General features: G+C 45.8%; 1 protein-coding gene across 5 annotated transcripts in view; it reads right to left on the bottom strand.

Moving 5' to 3' along the window:
• Positions 1 to 17,666, bottom strand: part of LOC107185462 (serine/threonine-protein kinase 26) — a 90,223-nt gene that overhangs the window by 23,323 nt on the left and 49,234 nt on the right. Inside the window, exons 1-2 of one of the 5 annotated variants that reach the window (XM_015573142.1) lie at positions 14,515 to 14,995; positions 4,162 to 4,728 (exon numbers count right to left, since the gene is read on the bottom strand). The exons of 1 other annotated variant lie outside the window; for it this stretch is intronic. In XM_015573142.1, the coding sequence (XP_015428628.1) occupies positions 4,162 to 4,473 (312 nt within the window). In that variant the 5' untranslated portion in view covers positions 4,474 to 4,728; positions 14,515 to 14,995. Of the gene's footprint in view, positions 1 to 4,161; positions 4,852 to 14,514; positions 14,996 to 17,666 lie in introns of those variants that run through there. 3 more of the 5 variants (XM_015573141.1, XM_015573143.1, XM_015573144.1) reach the window with 3 other exon arrangements.

Raw genomic sequence — 17,666 nt, 5'->3', positions numbered from 1 at the left:
CTCGACTATCCCGGCCACGCCGTTACAGCCGGCGTATTTCCATAAAAATCCAATTTACGGGCGCGTGGAACGCCGACGGGGAAAGATTCGGAATAGAACGAAGGCACAGACGACGTGTCCCCGGGTCCGTCGAAGGAACTTCGAAAAAATTCGAAAGTAGTTCAACGAGCCTGGGTGCGTTAGGCGCCATGTGTCATTCGACCTCGTTCGCCCGCCCCGAGAGTAATTCATCGCGGCGCAGAGGGAGTTGAAATTGAAGTCAAGAGAACGCATTTCGCGACTCGTGAACACAAGGGCGTCTAGTTGGCAGAAACTGCGTGTGTTGGGGCACCGTTATGAAAAATATAATAATTTATTTCCATAGGAATGAAACCTATTGTTGAAGAGGTCCGCTACAACTCTTATGTCAAGATCATTTTTGTTGAATTTTTGCATTATCTGTTTACAGTCATGACTGAATGGAGGTATAGTTTAAAAAAGAAATGAAAAATACATTCGGTCCGTATTAGCCCAAGAAACTAAATCCCAGCTTCTCGGTCTACTAACCGCTAGCGTGATTCTCCGATACCTTTCTAATTCCTTCGCGAAGAAACCATCGTTCTGTTCCCATCTCCGAAGAAATATAACAGAATAAGGTGGTACGTGACATCGTCTCGACGATGATTCTTGCCCCTCGATCGGTGAATCGAGGGAATCTGAATCGGAACACGACCGATGTTTAATTACGGAATTAAACCGCAGCTGCCGTTGTTCTCGGAAATCCCTCGAGCGACACACTCGTCGTCTGTGCGTTGGATTTTCGCGCGGAACGGAGCGTACTCGAGCGATAAACTTACGCAGCCGATTTTTTTTTTTTTTTTTTTATTTCGAAAAGCCATTAAAGGTCTCGTGCCGCCACTGGAGATATATTTTTCGCGTTTTAATTTCACTGTTGGCCCCTGGCACCACCGACGTTCTTTCCGTTCCAGTCGTCGACAGTGTTCGCCATCGCGGCTCTCTCGGAGAGCGTGAATATTCATTCCGACGATGTCGAGCGAGACCGTTTCCCGGTGAATTCACCGCGTAACCAGCCGGAGATCGTCTCTAATAAACCTGGGGTCAGGATTTCGCGTATCCCTGAACACGTCGTCCCAACGATTATTACGTTACTTCTAAAGAGGCGACGATCGTAATTCGATCTGACGTCGTGTCGCTCTTGAAACTCGTTTTCCTCCCGTTGCTGATACTCGACGTTTACCAGGCTGCTATCGGCGGCGCCTCATTTGCATTCGAGCGGGTCGAACCGCATCGAAAAACAGTTATCCAGAAAACGTTAATATCCAAGATGGGGAGAGGGGAAAAGACGTAAAGCCAAGCGTTAGAACCAAGTGTACACGACGATCGTTCGTGCCCGTTCGGTTGGGACACGAGCCACGATTCTAACGGAATAGAAGCTGAACCCGTGGTTTGTCGATGCAACGCACGGAGCCACGGTTAGCTTAGAACTCGATACCCATTCGCAAGAAACTTACACTCTTCAGTTATGTACGCCGGCGTGTACGATACAATATGGCCGATCGCGGACAGAATGCAACGATTTGCACACACCTCGAAGATTGAAACTGTATCTTCTGGTGCATCGGTCTCTCGCGAAGGTGTACAGGGTGAAACGAAAAAGGGGTTCGTAACTTCTACGGTAGATAGTACTTGTCAGATAAGGAAAAGAAGTCCTAGTAAGCTTGGAGCAATAAATTAATATCTTCAAAGTTACAAGCAATTGCTTGTTCAGGTACTATAGAAACAAGGGATTATTATTTCTTCTTTTCCTGGTTAGAGAAAGTTTCCTACAATTCCTATTAGTTTTTCTTACAATTCCCATACTAAATCTATAATAATAATACGTCGCTGGTACCCAAGGAGTGAATAATTAATAAGATCCAAGACGATCGACTAAACTCGTTTCGACTTCCACGCGACAAAATATTGGAATTTCTCAGAGGACCCTTTTCGTCGAAAAAGATAACCTTTTTGGGCACCAGAGAGAACCAGCAACGTCGAGAGTCGACCTTGCACTGGCCTCGGCCGATCTTGTACGAAAGAGGAAAGGAGAGGAGAAGCCCCATCCCCCTCCATACTCTTCCACGAGAGATCTTACGGTCCTCGAGAATCCTGTTACACCGGTATTTCCTTGCTGCACCGGGATAATCTCTATAAGACGTTCTTTGTCGATGTCGTCTCTTTGTCGAAGACTAGCTTTCCAATTACGCGCAGCAAAACGCTTGAAAATAAAAAAAATAAAAACAGATGCCTGCCCAGCATAATTGCCGTCGAACGGTCGTGACTCTAATCGATCGGGTCGCGACGAAAACCTCTGTGACGACTTCTCCGAGGCAGAATTTCTTCTCTGCGATTATTCCAGAAGAACTGATCGCGAGGTGGTCGCAAAAGTCTTTTCTTTTCGATCAGGGCGGTATCGAAAAATTCTACGATCGAACGTATCGTTTTTCGTCACGACCGCAAATTACTACACACCGAGACGCCAACCCTTTTTTCTTCCATTTCTCGGTCTCGGCCGATACGTCTTCGAGAGGCGTTCGATCGAATTGCTACGAAACGCGACACCGGGGGGACCACTTTCTAGCATCTCGACGACGACGCCTCGTCTCGGGTTGCCTACGGGACTCTGAGGTTAGGGTTGAGCAAACCTCCACGGTGAAAACTGGTACCTCGCGGGGGCCCGTGGCCTATCGCATTCTCCTCGCGTTTCGTCTGCTGAACAGTACGAACGGGTTGCCGGTTTGGTAAGAAGGCTGACGTTGTTCCAGAAAGTGGTCGATATCGATATCGACTTCGTATTCCCATCATAACACTGGAAACACGATCCGTTTCTTTCTCTTCGAGATTATTTTGTTAAACACGTTCTTGGTATAGGTTACAGAAGTAGTTCTATACAGTGTATCATCGATGAGTGTATGAAGACTCCTCAGCATTGAATGTTCAGACGTCATTCCCACCACTGGGCGCTTAATTGGTTCCATAGGTGATCCCCCAGTGGTGGGGATAACGTCTGAACGCCTGAAATGCCGAGGAGTCTTCGAGCATTCACCGATGATTTACTGTACTACCCTTGATCTGGGTGTTCGAAGTTGCAGGTGACTTAAATCGTGTCGCAATCTTCATAAAACCGTGAAAAGAATTCAGCATTTCGCAAGGGGACAGAGAGATCAGCAAGTAGAAACTGATGAAACCATAAAACGCGCTGGTATCAAAGTGTATCCTTATGGGTAAAAACTTGAATACAAAAGGTAAATATAGTTTCATATTCTACGACCGTATGGAACAATCACCCTCTATAAAAAAGATAGAAGAAGATTTACTGTAGAGCGTTTATATCCTGCAAGAAATTGATTTTGATCGTAATTTATTGGAAAAATGTCTATTAGTTTTTCAATGGACCGTGGATCGAACCTGTACGAGACACTGGGTAGATTTTGTGACATTCCTTCACGACCGTGAGGTTTGAACCTCATATGGTATTCTACGACACGCTTTTCTAGATATACCCGCGACGCATAAGAGGTCTCGGTTCCTTCGCGCCTTTCTCTTTCTCTGCCAGTTTGATCCACCTCCACATGTTTTTTTCTCGGCCGCGACCAACTGATTCTACTGGTAGCCGAAACTAGTCTAACGTCCAGGCTCGACAATGATAGATTTTAGACTTTTTTATAGACCACCGACGTGGCTCGTCAAACCAGGACACGTTTATCCAATAACTCATTCTTACCGATCCCTACTCTTTACGCAGGTTGAACACCTTTTTAGTCACCTGGACAACAAACCCAGATCAACAACATTGTTTCGCGATAAAAGAATTCACAAATATTACGAAAAAGATACAGTTAAATCATTGGAAAAAACTTTGTTCACTACTCTTACTTTGATTGCCCGGAAAAAATTCTGAAAGATGGGCATGAAACTCACGCGCAAGACCAGAATAGCCCGTTAAGAGAACAAAGAGTGTACAGTTTCGGGCTAGTTGCGATCGAGTCGTCCAGAAATCGTTTGTGTTAATTTCCCTACATATTAAAGCCTGAAATCTCCAAGCAAAGACATCAGACGCGGATAAAATTCAAAGGACAGATCGCGAGAGGGGTTGGTAGTTGTCACGGGGGCCAAACTCACCGAGGGGGTGGTGCTCCTGTGCGTTCCCGGCCTGGAATGCGGAAGGGACGTGCATTTAGGGTTGGCAGGCCCATTGCCGGAGGGAGGCGGTGGTCTTTGGCTCTCCCTTCTGGAGGGTGGCGGCGGCGGTGGCGGATGCGACAGAGGCCTGGCCGTGTTCCGGGGATGATGCTGCTGCTGCGCCCCTTGGAATTGGCCCCAGGCCTGGCGTGGCACGTAGCCGACGTAACCGCCGGAAACGAATTGCGCGGAGCCGTTTAGGTGCGGCGGTGCCATTACCGCCGTCTGCTGCGGTTGACCGCCGTTTCGCATTTTTTTTTTCTTTTCCCTTTTTTTTTCTTCCACCGCGTTATTTCTCGCGGCGTGCTTCCGCGCGCAAATCGACGAACTCACTAGGTCAACTGTCCACTGCGGCTGTTCTGGGTGGCTTGCTGCACCTCCTTGCTTCCCTTGCCGCGCATTTGGAGCTGATTTCCGTCGACTTGGTCCCGTCACGTCTCTAAACGTAGTTCTCACATTTTTTTATCTTGCCACGGTCTGACTATGCATAGCGTCCTCCGTCCAGTTCTGTGGTCCAGGTTCGATTTTTTTAAAAATAGGTATAATAGACCAAGTTGTGAAAATGGTCCAAAAATTTAGGTATAAAATTTAGGACTTCTATTCTATCCTGTGTATTCAAAGTACAGTGGGGTATGCTACAGAACGAACTAATTGGTTCTAAAACATCGTTCGTTGTAGCATTTCCATTGTAATAATGAAAACGGTTAGCTGTAGCATACACCACTGTAAAATTGAAATCGAACGAATCGAACGTTGCACCCGCAGACACGAGACGGCGATAATGCCACAGACCGCAATGGATCAATCGTTGGTTGTCTCGGTGCTTCCGTGGGGGATGTGTGTGCAATCCCAGAGAACGAACCGAACCTCCACGCATTTATTCGACGCAGCTCGATGAAGTGATCAACATTATCGTTCGACGGTAATAAAATTCGCCTCGAGTATCCAGCCTGACGGTGAACGGAAGATTAACGAGCGCGTGGGTGTCTCACCGTCACGCCGGGGGAATTCGCGGAAGCTGTCACGTGATTTCCATCGAATCGAACGTGGATTTTCGCGGTAGTTCGCCAGCTCGAGAGCCCTAGAATCTGCTGTTATTTTGGTGTGTGTGTATCGTGCGTTGAATTTCGATGCGAGAACGTGCGGTCTCCCTCGATCAATCTCATTCTCGGCTGACCCGGATTATCATCGATACCGGGGTTCGCCTATTTTTACTCGTCACATCGTTGTACTTTTTTCGCATTTTTCACGTCGCGATTAATCCACGAAGCCTCTCCCGCAACATGAAAAATGAATTTCTTTACGGAGAGACTCGTACACGTCCTTCCGGAATTAATATTTCGAGGTTTCGATTAAATCTGTTTGAGACAAACTGTCTACAAAGGTCAAATTTTCTGAATAATTCGACAGTTTCTTGGGCTAGGTTTTTAATCACTGTGACTTTGAATCTTTCTTTGAAACCGGAAGGTCTTTCCGAGTGATCCAGAAGACTGGTCTCACTTTTCGAATTACAAAGAGACGGAAAATTGAGGCTATCCCACTCGGAAAACCGCCCCTTCTTACCGCATTTTCGTCGAATCTTTTCTGGTTCCCGCCTTTTTTTTTCTCCCTGAAAACCGTCGCCCTTTTGCTCCCGGTTCCGGACACCGTGAAACTGCCGGACTATTCGTGGAACCTTTGTCCCCGTTTCCTACCGTAAGTAACCGAGGCGGGAAGTTCGGACAAAAGAAAAGAGGGACTGAGATTTATGCGCAGCTCAAAGGGAAGCTGCTTCGAACGTGCGAAAACTTCGTCTTCTGTTGGCAACGGTCTTAAATGTTTAAAAGTCATCCTAGTATCCATCTATAAATCGAGACGTTCGATCGTAAAACTCTTAAATGTTACGACTGGATGTTACATAAAATATTACATTCGTCGACCAGAGAATCGCTACGAGAATCGATTTCGAACCACCAATAGAGAAACTCGATTACCTTCGTAATCGTAATTTCAGATCGAATATGTTCCATGAAACGGTCCTTGGTAATTTTAGTCGGTCGACCGAAGCGGAGAGCGGGCGTAAAACTGGCCGATGTTTAATTAAAACGGTGCAAGTTCAGTGCCAAACACCGGTACAGCCGACCGAATAAAAATAGGAACACCGACGGAGATAATAATCTCGGTCAGCCGAGGGCAAGATTCGATGCAGGCGCGATCGGATTGGATTTCTGTTTGCACTGGCACGTGAACGGAATATCGATCGTGGAACAGACGGTAACGTGGCCAGAGAACGAAGAAAGAGAGATAGAGAGAGTCGACTAAAAGCACGGAAGCACATCTTTCATCGAACGGGTCAAGGATCGGTATTCCCGATCTGCTACGAATCATATCGAGGAAGTCACGAATCTCTATCGAATCTCTGGTCCTCTCGTTTCCACGACGAGAGACGATTTAAATTCATTGGGCAAAGAGGTCTCGCGTCTTGATGAATATTCAGTGTAATGAGTCGACGGTGTTCTCGATCTATCAACGTCATCCGTTGCCGATCTGCTTCGTAGATTATCCGAGTAATGGAGTCCCAGCAGCTGGTAAGTAAAAATACGTCCGTGATCGTCAAGATTGTTCGTTGAAAATTGGCCAAGAAGAATGAAAGAAAAAAAAATATATCGTCGACGTATTGTTGCTTGTTAGAAAATTTTTGTACGACACGAGAGGATCGACGGTGGCGGAGAAGGATCGTTCGGATCGTTGGGTGCATCGATCGAGACAGGAGAATAGACGCGTCACGTCGGCCGTGATCACGCAACCGATCGGACACGCTCGAATAATTTTCAGGGTGGCAGCTTCCGGTGGAAGCGTGCGTAGAAGATCGAGTTCGCTGCACTATATCGACGACTCGGCCACGGCTCTAAATCACCGAGCCGAACGGCGATTAACTCGGCTCCAGGAGATAATCCCTGTTCGAGGAGAAAAGAAGCCGGTCGCGGTCATTGCGTTTTTTTTTCCTTCTTTTTAGTCTCACAATCGCTAGGACGCTTGGGCCATTCGTTACACGCTTTTCTTTTTCTAACCAAGGTTCACGTTTTTTTTTTTTTTTTTTTTTTTTTTGTGAGCGCACGATTAATCGTTACGAAACGATTCCTGCGGTTTTCTTGTCCCTTTTTCTGTTAAGAAATTAATTGCAAGACTTTCTACGCGATTTCGATATAACCCTGCAGGCACTGGGCAAGCAGCCGGCTCCGACAACTCTTGATCATTTCGCGCTCCGGGGGAATTATATAAACTGTGATCGAAATATTCGAAATTTCCGTGTTATTTTTTCCGGTATAAAGGACTGTGACTATCCTCGAAAGCAAACTTTTAGAAGAAAGTTTGATCGTTTAAGGAACAAACTGGGCGAAACAGTCTCGCCGAGGGCGCGAAACCGATAAATTGAAAGTTTAAACGAATATAAACCAGTTTCTCGTCCGTGGCATGGGATCGTCTAACTAAGGGAACCGACTTTGAACTTCTCGTTAAACTACCCCCCCTTCGGACTCGGGGGGCTTGTCGTCTCTGTTCGACGTGGATCCCGAGGGTCTAATTACTTTCGCATTGTTCCGCCGAGCTTCGAAGTCTGGGGACACGCCTCCGGAAGAACTCTCGATTTCAGTCATCGCGTCGTCTCGAAATTCGGTTTTCCGCGTGAATAGTGAAAACGTGGGATCGCGGCGGCAGCCGAGAAACACAAAGGATGCGGGCGGGAGTTATCGCGTGGCTTGTTTCGGATTAATCATCCGGCGGGGTCGGAGAGGTGGTCGTTCTGAGGCAGCGTTCTCCAATCGGAAGAACGTTCGAGTGTTCCGGAAAGGTTTGTTTGACGAGAAAATCTGGTTGTTTGGCGAGAAGATCTGTTTGTTTGACGAGAATAAGGTGTTGCGTGGAGACTAGTCACGATTCTTTTAAAATGCGCGTGCCGGTAGCACGCAGCACGTTCCTGGGTCGATCCGTTACCTCGGAATAATTGGGCCTCCGACGACGGTAGCTGCCACACGTGGCCGATGCACACGCGCGCTTTCCTGGGTCGCCTTGGTATTCGTTTGGCGACCCGTTAATTGTTAATCGTGACGCGTAGGCGGATACGAAAGCGGCTGGCTTTATTAGGATATACAACGTGCCGTGGGATCGGCCGCGGGGACTCTGTACTCGCTGGCTTTTTACGGAGCGGGCTTCAAGAACGGAGAAGGGATCCTTCGTGGTTGGCTTCGTAGAAAAGGAGAAATGCTATGATATCTATACTAGGTCCGCCAGGTAAATTTTTGTTTTTGCGAGAAAATTTAACTATGACATTTCTATTCAGGTTGCGACAATGATTCTTATAAAAGTCACATCTCGGGAGGGACAAGAGTCGTTGAGACGGCCATTGCTACTGCCCACGTAGCACAAAGGCACCAAAAAAATGGACTGAGTCACCTGGTCGAGAGCGTGTTTCGCGGTTAAGGGGATTTACACATTCAGAATCAGACACGCCTCTCACTGTATCTCGACGTGCCGGTACATCTCCCTTCGAAGAGCTGGGATCAGAGTTGGACATAATTTTATTCGAATAAAATATAATAAAAAGCAGGAATATCTGAGGGCGTCACCCTAAGCTTTAATCAGTTAATGAGATGGAATAACTGTTTGCCAAATGTAGACTTACAGGAGAAGTATTACTTCGTTAATAAAAATTAGAATTTCCACGTTCAAACGATTAAAAATAACGAAGTACGTTTGCATGTTTTATTCGATACTCGAAATTCTTTATCTGTATAATGAATTTGCTCATCTCTCGTCGGGATACCCTGAGTTGTCAAATATTCTGGCAATAACTGACAAGGAAAAATAGGCGACCATCCGCTATACCTGCAAAGAAATATTCCCTCAGCAACCAAGCGAAACGTGAGAGTCCCGTAGAAGAATTCCGGGGCTTTCGTTGAAAATCGCTGCATTTCCTAAGCGACCCGGATGGAGACGTTAAACGACACATTTCGCGGTACAATGGAAAATCGCTCGAGTTAGGTGGCCCGCTTCTCTTCGTCGAGAAGAAAGAAGTGCTCTCGCGATTGGACAGGCCCCGGAGAGAGAGAGAGAGAAAAAACGGAGAAAATGCGAGAAAACAACAGAGATATTCCAGCGTCTTTTTTTTTGTCCGTAAAAACGTGGCCAACTGCGTAATCCTTTTAATAGTTCTTCCACATGCGACCGAGAACAGGTGAGTCGATGCACACAGGAGGCTCGTGCACGATCCTAGACAAAGAGGCCGGGGCCTTTCTAGCAGAGCAAGAGACGAAATCAAGCGGCGAAACTCGGGCATTCTTTCGAACGTGGATCGTGCTCGTATTGTATATACGTGAGTCGGTTGAAGCGGAGGGAGGGGAAAATCTAGCGGAAAAATTAGCGACTTTCATTACGGGACAGCAGTAACCCTTTCATTCCCAAATTATTTAGAAATTACCAAAGAAATATTTTCTTGTACATTAGAATGACATACGAATGATTCACAAGAACATTTTAACATTCTGAAAAGGTCTGAACGGATTTGAAAACTTTTTAATTTTTATCACAGTTGTACATAATAATTCTCGTTATAATGTTATTATTCATAAACCCTCTTGGTGTATTTCCACGAAATTGCAGTTTTCTTTGTGTCTGTTGTATTTGTAACAAGACTGAATAGTTGAATTCCATCAAGGACAAAGGACCAATAATGTCTCATTTTACCGATTTCAAGCTTTCAAATTGCACATTCAAATTTGTGCTATACAATCTATACAAGATTAGAAGTAACTATTATATAGTCACAGATATGAAAAAATGCATGATACTAATATTTTATTTCGCAATTTAGAATACGTAGTCATATGGCAACAGTAGGAACGAAACGGGTTAACGACTCGCGACGAGCACGATGGGAATCGCGAGAGGGGTCGTTTTCTGGGCCACGAGTACCGGAAAAATTTTTCGTTTCGACGAAATAGGGAATGCACCTGGCGAGCACGCGGCCAAACTCACCGTATTACCGGTGCGCGATAACTTCTTGTGTAACTTTTCAACGGTGTACCTGGCATAACGGTATATCGGCGATCGCGTATATACGCCTCCGGACGAACGTTCGCCAGCGATTAGAATTGAACGTTTTCCTGACAGGTAGCCACCTGCTGCACACCTCGGGAACGATCGGTCGAATGGACAGGCGTAACCGGAGGAAATTAAACGAGGAAAGCGCCGCTTTCTCTGTTCGTTCCGCGAAATAACGGCGTGCATTCTTCGTTATTGTCGATTAACTACTATAGGAATCACTGGATCGATCTGACCTCGGATTAATAGTAGTATAGAAATTTTAGTGTTCTGAAAATTTTTATGTTTTTTTAAAACTTCACGGGTCTGTATGGGGCCTCAATAGAAACGTCGGGCAATTTTTCGTTTGTGCTGATAAGAATATAATAAATTTTTCTTGTAAATCTTCGATGAGTGTTCGAAGGCTCCTTTATTTAGAAGTATTATACTATAAAAATATTGGAAATATTATTGTGAGTTCTAAGAAGGTTAAAGGTTAATCTGTATTTTCCTATTTCCCTGAACAGTTTGAAAAAAATCGTTATTTTTGTGGTACCAAAGTTCCCTTGTAAGTAGTGAGCATTGAATATTGAGATGAATTAGATACACGCGTTTCTGAACTGTTCTAATTTCGTGAAACTACCCCACTGAGATTTGAGAATTCGCATTTTTTTTTTGGTTCTGTATTACATCGCCAAGGAACATCGATGGAAAGCACATAACGAAACAGGATTATTGTTCCACTAGTCCGAGAAATTCCAACGCGAAAGAATGTTTGCTCGATTATCGACGCGCGACAATCGCTACCATAATCGCGTATCGTTGAGTTCCCGGAACAGGGCGAACGCTAACAACGGTGTTTCATCGATTTTAATCGGGCCTGCGTAATCGTTATCGTTCGCGAAACGAACGCCTCGACCGAGTCCTCCTCCGCCGAGCTACATTTCGTGCGCCGTGGAACGTTTTAATGGCGCGGACGGGGAGAGAAGAAAAAAAAAGGGAATGGAAACGCGGTAGCGCACACGGAACGTGCGTCAGGCGATAAAAAGAATATCGGTCAGTGACTTTCGCTCGGGCACTTAGCTAGACGGCTTGGCTCACGAATGGCATCGTTTCCTGTTCTATCCGTGTACAGTCTGATTATTATTTGAGCTAATTGCTCGCGCCTCCACTTTTACACAACCACGAGAGAGGAATCACTTTTCGTTTGGTTGGACGAGGTATGCAAAACAGGAAGAATTACACACAGTTATTAGTGTTGAGGCTTTCAGGGGTAAGTTGGGTCCTGGTGGAATTATTTCCCCAACGTTTCGTGGGCATTGCAGCTAGGTTCATCGGGGAATCGAATGACACACTAACACTGGTGTGTGCTTTGTGGTGTTCCACTAATATACTTTATGACGAATTAACCTCTTCAGGGGATACTGGCATCCGGATATTCCGTAACAAAAAGAAGGGATAACCTGCCAATTGATTGTAATTAAAATGTATAAATATATTTTAAATAAATACAGCTGAAAACGAGTCTTTTCCCGATATTTCCTGGGAAAAGTATCCTTTACTTTTAGATGTAACTTCAGCTTCTGTAAAGACTATTTACGATAGGTCCTATCAAGGTTAAGCTCCGTAAAGGATGTCTCATCGCGGAAAAGCGGAAATCTGTGCCTGTCTCGAAGATTTCTAATAGCTGAGACTGAACGCAAGAGGATGCAGTGAGTGTTGCAGCGACGGGACTCGCGAAATGCCTAATTTATATAACAACACTCTTGGCCAGGTCGATCCCTTTTCTCCTTCCGCGGCGGCACTAGTGAAAGTGAGCAAACAGCGTCGAGCGGATAACCAGCACGCGGCGGATACGCGATAAAGCGATCGCCCCGAACGAAAACTCGTTTCTCTCCTGCCCGCCCCATGCGTCAGGGCGATTCGAGCGGAAACCCGTTCATTTTTTTTTACCTTTTCCTACGTTAGACGCAAACACGTGACGAGGGTGACATTTCCCTCCCCCGAAGAACCGCTTCCCGACGCGTGTCCACTTTCGAAACGCGAGCCACTCGACGGCAGGGAAATTTTCCAGCGATATATCACGCAACAGAGTTTCGTCGTTACGTGCTGGGTGGATAATGAAAAATTCCACTGTGGTGCACACGATTCACCGATGACTCGACACACGTGCCAAGGTTCTTCTCGAAGGTTTCATCTCGACAACCTGACGCACGACAGAAAACTAGCTGGCTAGAACGGAGTAAGAAACGTATATATCTGTCTCCCTCTTTTCCTCTACGCTGTCCCGATTGTAATTAGCCGAGGACAGACTGGCTCCTCTTACGGTTAATTGCAAAAACGCGCCCGGTAAAGGCTTCCTAAAAGAGAACGTCGTATTTCACGGGAAAGTTTTGCGTCCTCCTCGCGCACGTTTTAAAGTGTCGCCCGGTTTATCGGTTTTCCACGGCTCGCCAGTGTTTCCGGGCACATTTTTTCCTTCGATAAAAAAATGAACGCTTGAGAGGATTTGTTATTGTTAAAGTCGAATTTTAAATGACAATAATATTAAGGAAATAGCTGACACATGAAAATTAGATTTTTTTAATATCTATATGTACCATTTGGAACGTACAGATTTCAATCTACCGATTCAATGAACCAAGGACCGTGTGCGACCGTCTCCTCTGTACATCGAAACAAGGCTGTTTTTTTTTGCATTGCTAAGCCAGCCTTCGTGCCAGAGATTAAAGCACAGACAGAATCGGGATAGAAAAGGTCGACGCGATCCTTGAATATTTTTTCCGGTTAATTACCTGCGCCGAACGAGTGCTTTTCATTCGTCGACCGGACGACGAGTTAAGTAACGACCACTTTCACTTATTTCCATGAACGACCCTTCTCTCTTTCTCTCTTTCTCTTGTACCTCCCCTGTTTGTTTTTCTATGAAAATTCACAGGCGGCCACGAAACTTCACGAGCATCTTCTCACGTTTTTACGACTTTCGACTGAAACGTGCCCCGTCTCTCCTTTGATCGTCTCCTATCTCTCCCGATACGTGCGCCGCCAGTCACGACTACTTTCCACGGAAACATTTCCCCACCCCAGCAATGGTGGTGTTCGCTCTCTTTTCACCATCGACAAGAAAACTCGATCTCCTCCCCCACTCCGTTGTCTACGTAGAATAATTATTTCGAGCAGTCTCCTCTGTTTCTCTACCGTCATTCGTCTCTAGATGGATCTCGCCTAGATCGTGCCGAGCAAACCGCGCCAGGCTATTTTATGCTCTAAATAATCCCGGCCGCTATACAGAAGGAATTAACCTACCGTGCCCGAAAGCACCACTACCTTACTTATCGAGTGTATACCGTCCGTCCAGGAGATTCGTTTAATCGACTTGGCTCCCGAACCAATTACCCAGGAACTTTGTTTTCCCGGCGGGAAAGCAAGAACCAAGAAGGTCGCGGAGAAGAGCCTTTCGAAGGGGAACGGATGAACCAGAGTGTAAACGATACGACGACGGTGTTGGGTTCTGCGGGGATACAAGCTTTCATCGGTATATACCTGAATTCCAACGGTACGGAATTATCCCTGAGAAACAACAGACCTTGGAGTACGAGGGAATTCCCAACCGAAGACTAACAGCCCAGTCACCAGGATGAAAATCCTCAGTCTAGGTCGTCTAGAACGAACGACTTCGCGTATTAAAACGAAGAATCGTTATGACTCAAATATCCCAAGGATTTCCAAGGTTTTTAAAGAGCTGGGAATCCAGCTCGATGACTAATATTCAGCGAAAGTTCCCTACTCTACTGAAGGATGTAGACTCGTAAAAGAAACGGACCAGAACGCTGGTTAGCATCCCATAGATCGCGACTCGAGGGCAGCGCACGGCAAACCGTCGTGCGCCTCGCTGACATTTAAATGTCACACGTCCAGAGAGAGAGAGAGAGCGCGCGCGCAAAATTCCCTTCCAACGTTTCAGGATTGTACCTCGAACCAGGGACGAACGATCAGCAGCACCGTGTCGAAATCCATCGAGCTGATCGCAGGCTAATGCCGATAAATCGTCGCCTGGAAGCGATATCGCGGCCGCAGGATAATCGGGCGCATAGGCGATAACATATGTTCGCGCGTTTATCCTGCCAGGATGATCCTGGCGCGTTTTTCAGCGTGAAGGATCGTTCTCTCGTTTCCACAACGTCACCACCACGGATGCAGCCGTTTTATCAGAGGGAACGTCGTCGTGTACAATACCTCCGAGCTTCGGCGCATCGATCCCTTGGTCGGTGTGTGATCGATGAAGCTTTTCGTCCGTCGATTAATCTATCGCGCCTCTAATGGCAACGGCGCGCACTCACACAGAGAATATAGATTATTGAATCACCAGGGAAACCCTCACTACCGAGTACACTCTCTATCGGACACGGACAACACTCGAGTGCTTCTGTTTTCTGGATCACACGCCACACACTTGAATACCCGTCACGTTTCATCCATCTCGGCTGGGATCTCACGTTTCCACGATCAGACAATTCTTCGTCGAACACTTTCCGTGGAACATGATGGTTCTCGAGGGGACCACGGGCCCAGCTGTGCCGGAGGAAAGAAAGGGAACACGCCGAGCGCGCGGTTGTTTCGCAGCCGAGTCGGCTGGCTGACTGGCTCGCTGACCGGTTGGCCTGTCAGTTATTGTCCGCGGTCGCTTTCGAACTGACACGCGGTGCAGCCAGCGCGAAGAAAGGCGCGGGAGAGCCGAGCTCTGCGAGTGGCTTGCCGTGGGACATCAAACACCATTGGAGTAGGGGAAGTACGTATGTAGGTACTCCGGGGAACGGTCGTTGGACGATACGGAACACCCGATGGATTGTTTTCTTTTGTTTTCCCAGATATAATTTACTATTTGTTTATATGAAACATTTGGTAAATTGATTTAGCGTGGTGGAGATAATAGCATATAGGTATTTTCTCGACTGTCCATATCATGTTCGTTTTTTCGAGTTAGTAAACTGTTGGTAAGATATAGTTATTTAACCCATTTGCTTCATTTGAAAGATAGGTGTATTTGCTGGCGAAGCGTGTAACTGCGTTTTCAACGGATTCGATTCTGAGATCTTTTCTAAGTTCGTCACTCCTAATATACTATAGGGCGTTGACCACTGTTGAAGGATTATTGATTGAAGTGCCTTGATTCTTTTTATTGTGGCTGTTGTTCCCTATAATTCAAACCCATACGTCCATATTGGCTTAATAATTGTTTTGTATACAACAGAGAGACTCGTCTTTCTTCGGGTGTGACCACTGAACGGTGGAGTATCCGATCAGAACTGTCGCTTAAAGACAATTTCTGCGAAGTTTCTGCAACGAATTCGCCAATGACGTACACCAAACATTGGTGATTGCGATAAATTTAGGATTACCAGCCAGGTGGAAGGCGAAACGTCTAAACAGCTCGAAGTTCAAGGTCCAATATTCCGAGCTAAACTTAGTCCCGCCGGTTTTAGATCCACGGAAGATCGCACGTCATCGATTCGAAGTTTCAAGACTCGGTAATCAGGAAAAGATTACGATGGCCATAACATCGTAGGAGCTGCTTAATCGACGAGGAGTGGAATACAAGTTTTAACGAGTTCGTCGTGACGGAAAAAGAATGTTCGGCCATACGTTTTTTCGAATACGACCGAGTCATCGAGTGTGAATATTCATAAGCGCGTTAACCTTGATCGGGGACGATAATGGGACACGCGATACGGCAAAGAGGCTGGGGCCCCTCCTTCGAGGCCTTGAAAAGGTTGTGATCGGCGATCGGGGGACGGCTCACGGATCGCCGGCCACGACGATGACAATGATTACGAAATTATATACCGGACGACGCGTACGGAAAATACGGTTTATCGAGCGTGACCATGATCGATCGCCCATGCGTATTCGATATATCGATATAGAAATTGCTTGTTCCCCCATCGTAGTTCGGACCACTGAAACTGGAGTTTAGACCACTGGAAAGCTACTTTCTCTAATGTTGAAGATATTAATTTGTCGGAAAAGAGGAAAGAAAAGCGGAATCGAAATGAAAGGTTTACTAAGAATAGATTTCATCGAATCGCTTGGTCGATAGTGATCGTCGCGATTAAATTCCGGAAAAAGTCGACCCACATTCGATTGTGAAATCCACTGGCGACGAAGTCAGCTCGTACTGACGACGCTTAACACTTTGGTATAGGAAAACAAAGGCTGAGAACGGTTAATATAATATGTACAGTTTGACAAATAAAAGCATTAGTTTCTAAATATTTTTAGATCACCTGAAGTTGTATATTTTCGAGCACAAATACCCTTCCTCGGCAAAGTGTTAATTACGGTTTCAAAAACGAGCGATGACGAGACTGTATCGCGAAACTCTCGAGTGACGTAATTTCTCGGCGCGATGCTCCGCGGCGATTTGCTTTTTCCGCGTGCTAAATATTTTCCTCGAACCTTTGGCGACACCTTTTGTCGCCGTGTAAGGTGTTTAGCAGGCCGCGGTGTAAAAAAAAAAACGACGCGGCAAGCGAATTCCTATGCAAATCGGCCAGGAAATCGCTTACAAGTATGCAAAATCGTTGGTAATCCGCGGCTGTTAAAGTGGGTCGCGAGCTTCGCGCGCGTACAGGCCAGAATGGAAGAACCGACCGAAAAGAACGGGAATAAGATTCCGGTCGAGAAGATTTTCGCGATAGTTTTCACTATGATAGCACGCTGGCTGGATCCCTTCTCCTCGGGTTATTACTTCTGCTTAAAATGCACGAGATAGTAGCGTAATTTCACCACCTCGGCTACTTTCTTTCCGCCAATCCGAGCGCGCACGGGAGACGTAATAATTACGCGGCGATGACGCCCCGATAATGTGCCCCGTTCCGAAATCGTTGAAGTTTCTGTACCACTGGAATCATCGCGGTCTACAGTTCCAGCAAGTGTCATAAAGACGTGTTATTGTTACTGACACAGCTCATTGGACTATAATAAATTCGGGATGAAACTTTGCCCGTAACAGAGATGGGCAAATTCATTATCTGGATAAAGAGTTTCGAAAAATGAATAAAAGATAGAAAAAGGTAAGTACTTCGTTATTTAGAATCGATTAAACGTGGAAATTCCAACTTTTGAATATAAAATACTTCTTCTTGAATTAGTAGACACTTGGCAAACAATTATTTGATCTTATTTACTGGATAAAAAAATTCTGCCCAACTCTGATGTATAAGAATGTTTATTAGACGACTGCAGAAGTTTATGCAAATTTATAATTTCAGATATTAATATTTAAAAATTAAAATGGGGTAGAAATTTGAGAGATTTTATTGTATTTTCCATGTTGAAAAATGCTATGAATACACAGACGTCCAGAATCTACTTAACTTTGCTTTGAA

The sequence above is a fragment of the Dufourea novaeangliae genome, unplaced genomic scaffold, assembly GCF_001272555.1.
Source record: "Dufourea novaeangliae isolate 0120121106 unplaced genomic scaffold, ASM127255v1 scaffold57, whole genome shotgun sequence".
Lineage (NCBI taxonomy): Eukaryota > Metazoa > Arthropoda > Insecta > Hymenoptera > Halictidae > Dufourea > Dufourea novaeangliae.
Note: the sequence above shows the minus strand (reverse complement) of the source record. Positions and strands in the feature narration are given on the sequence as shown.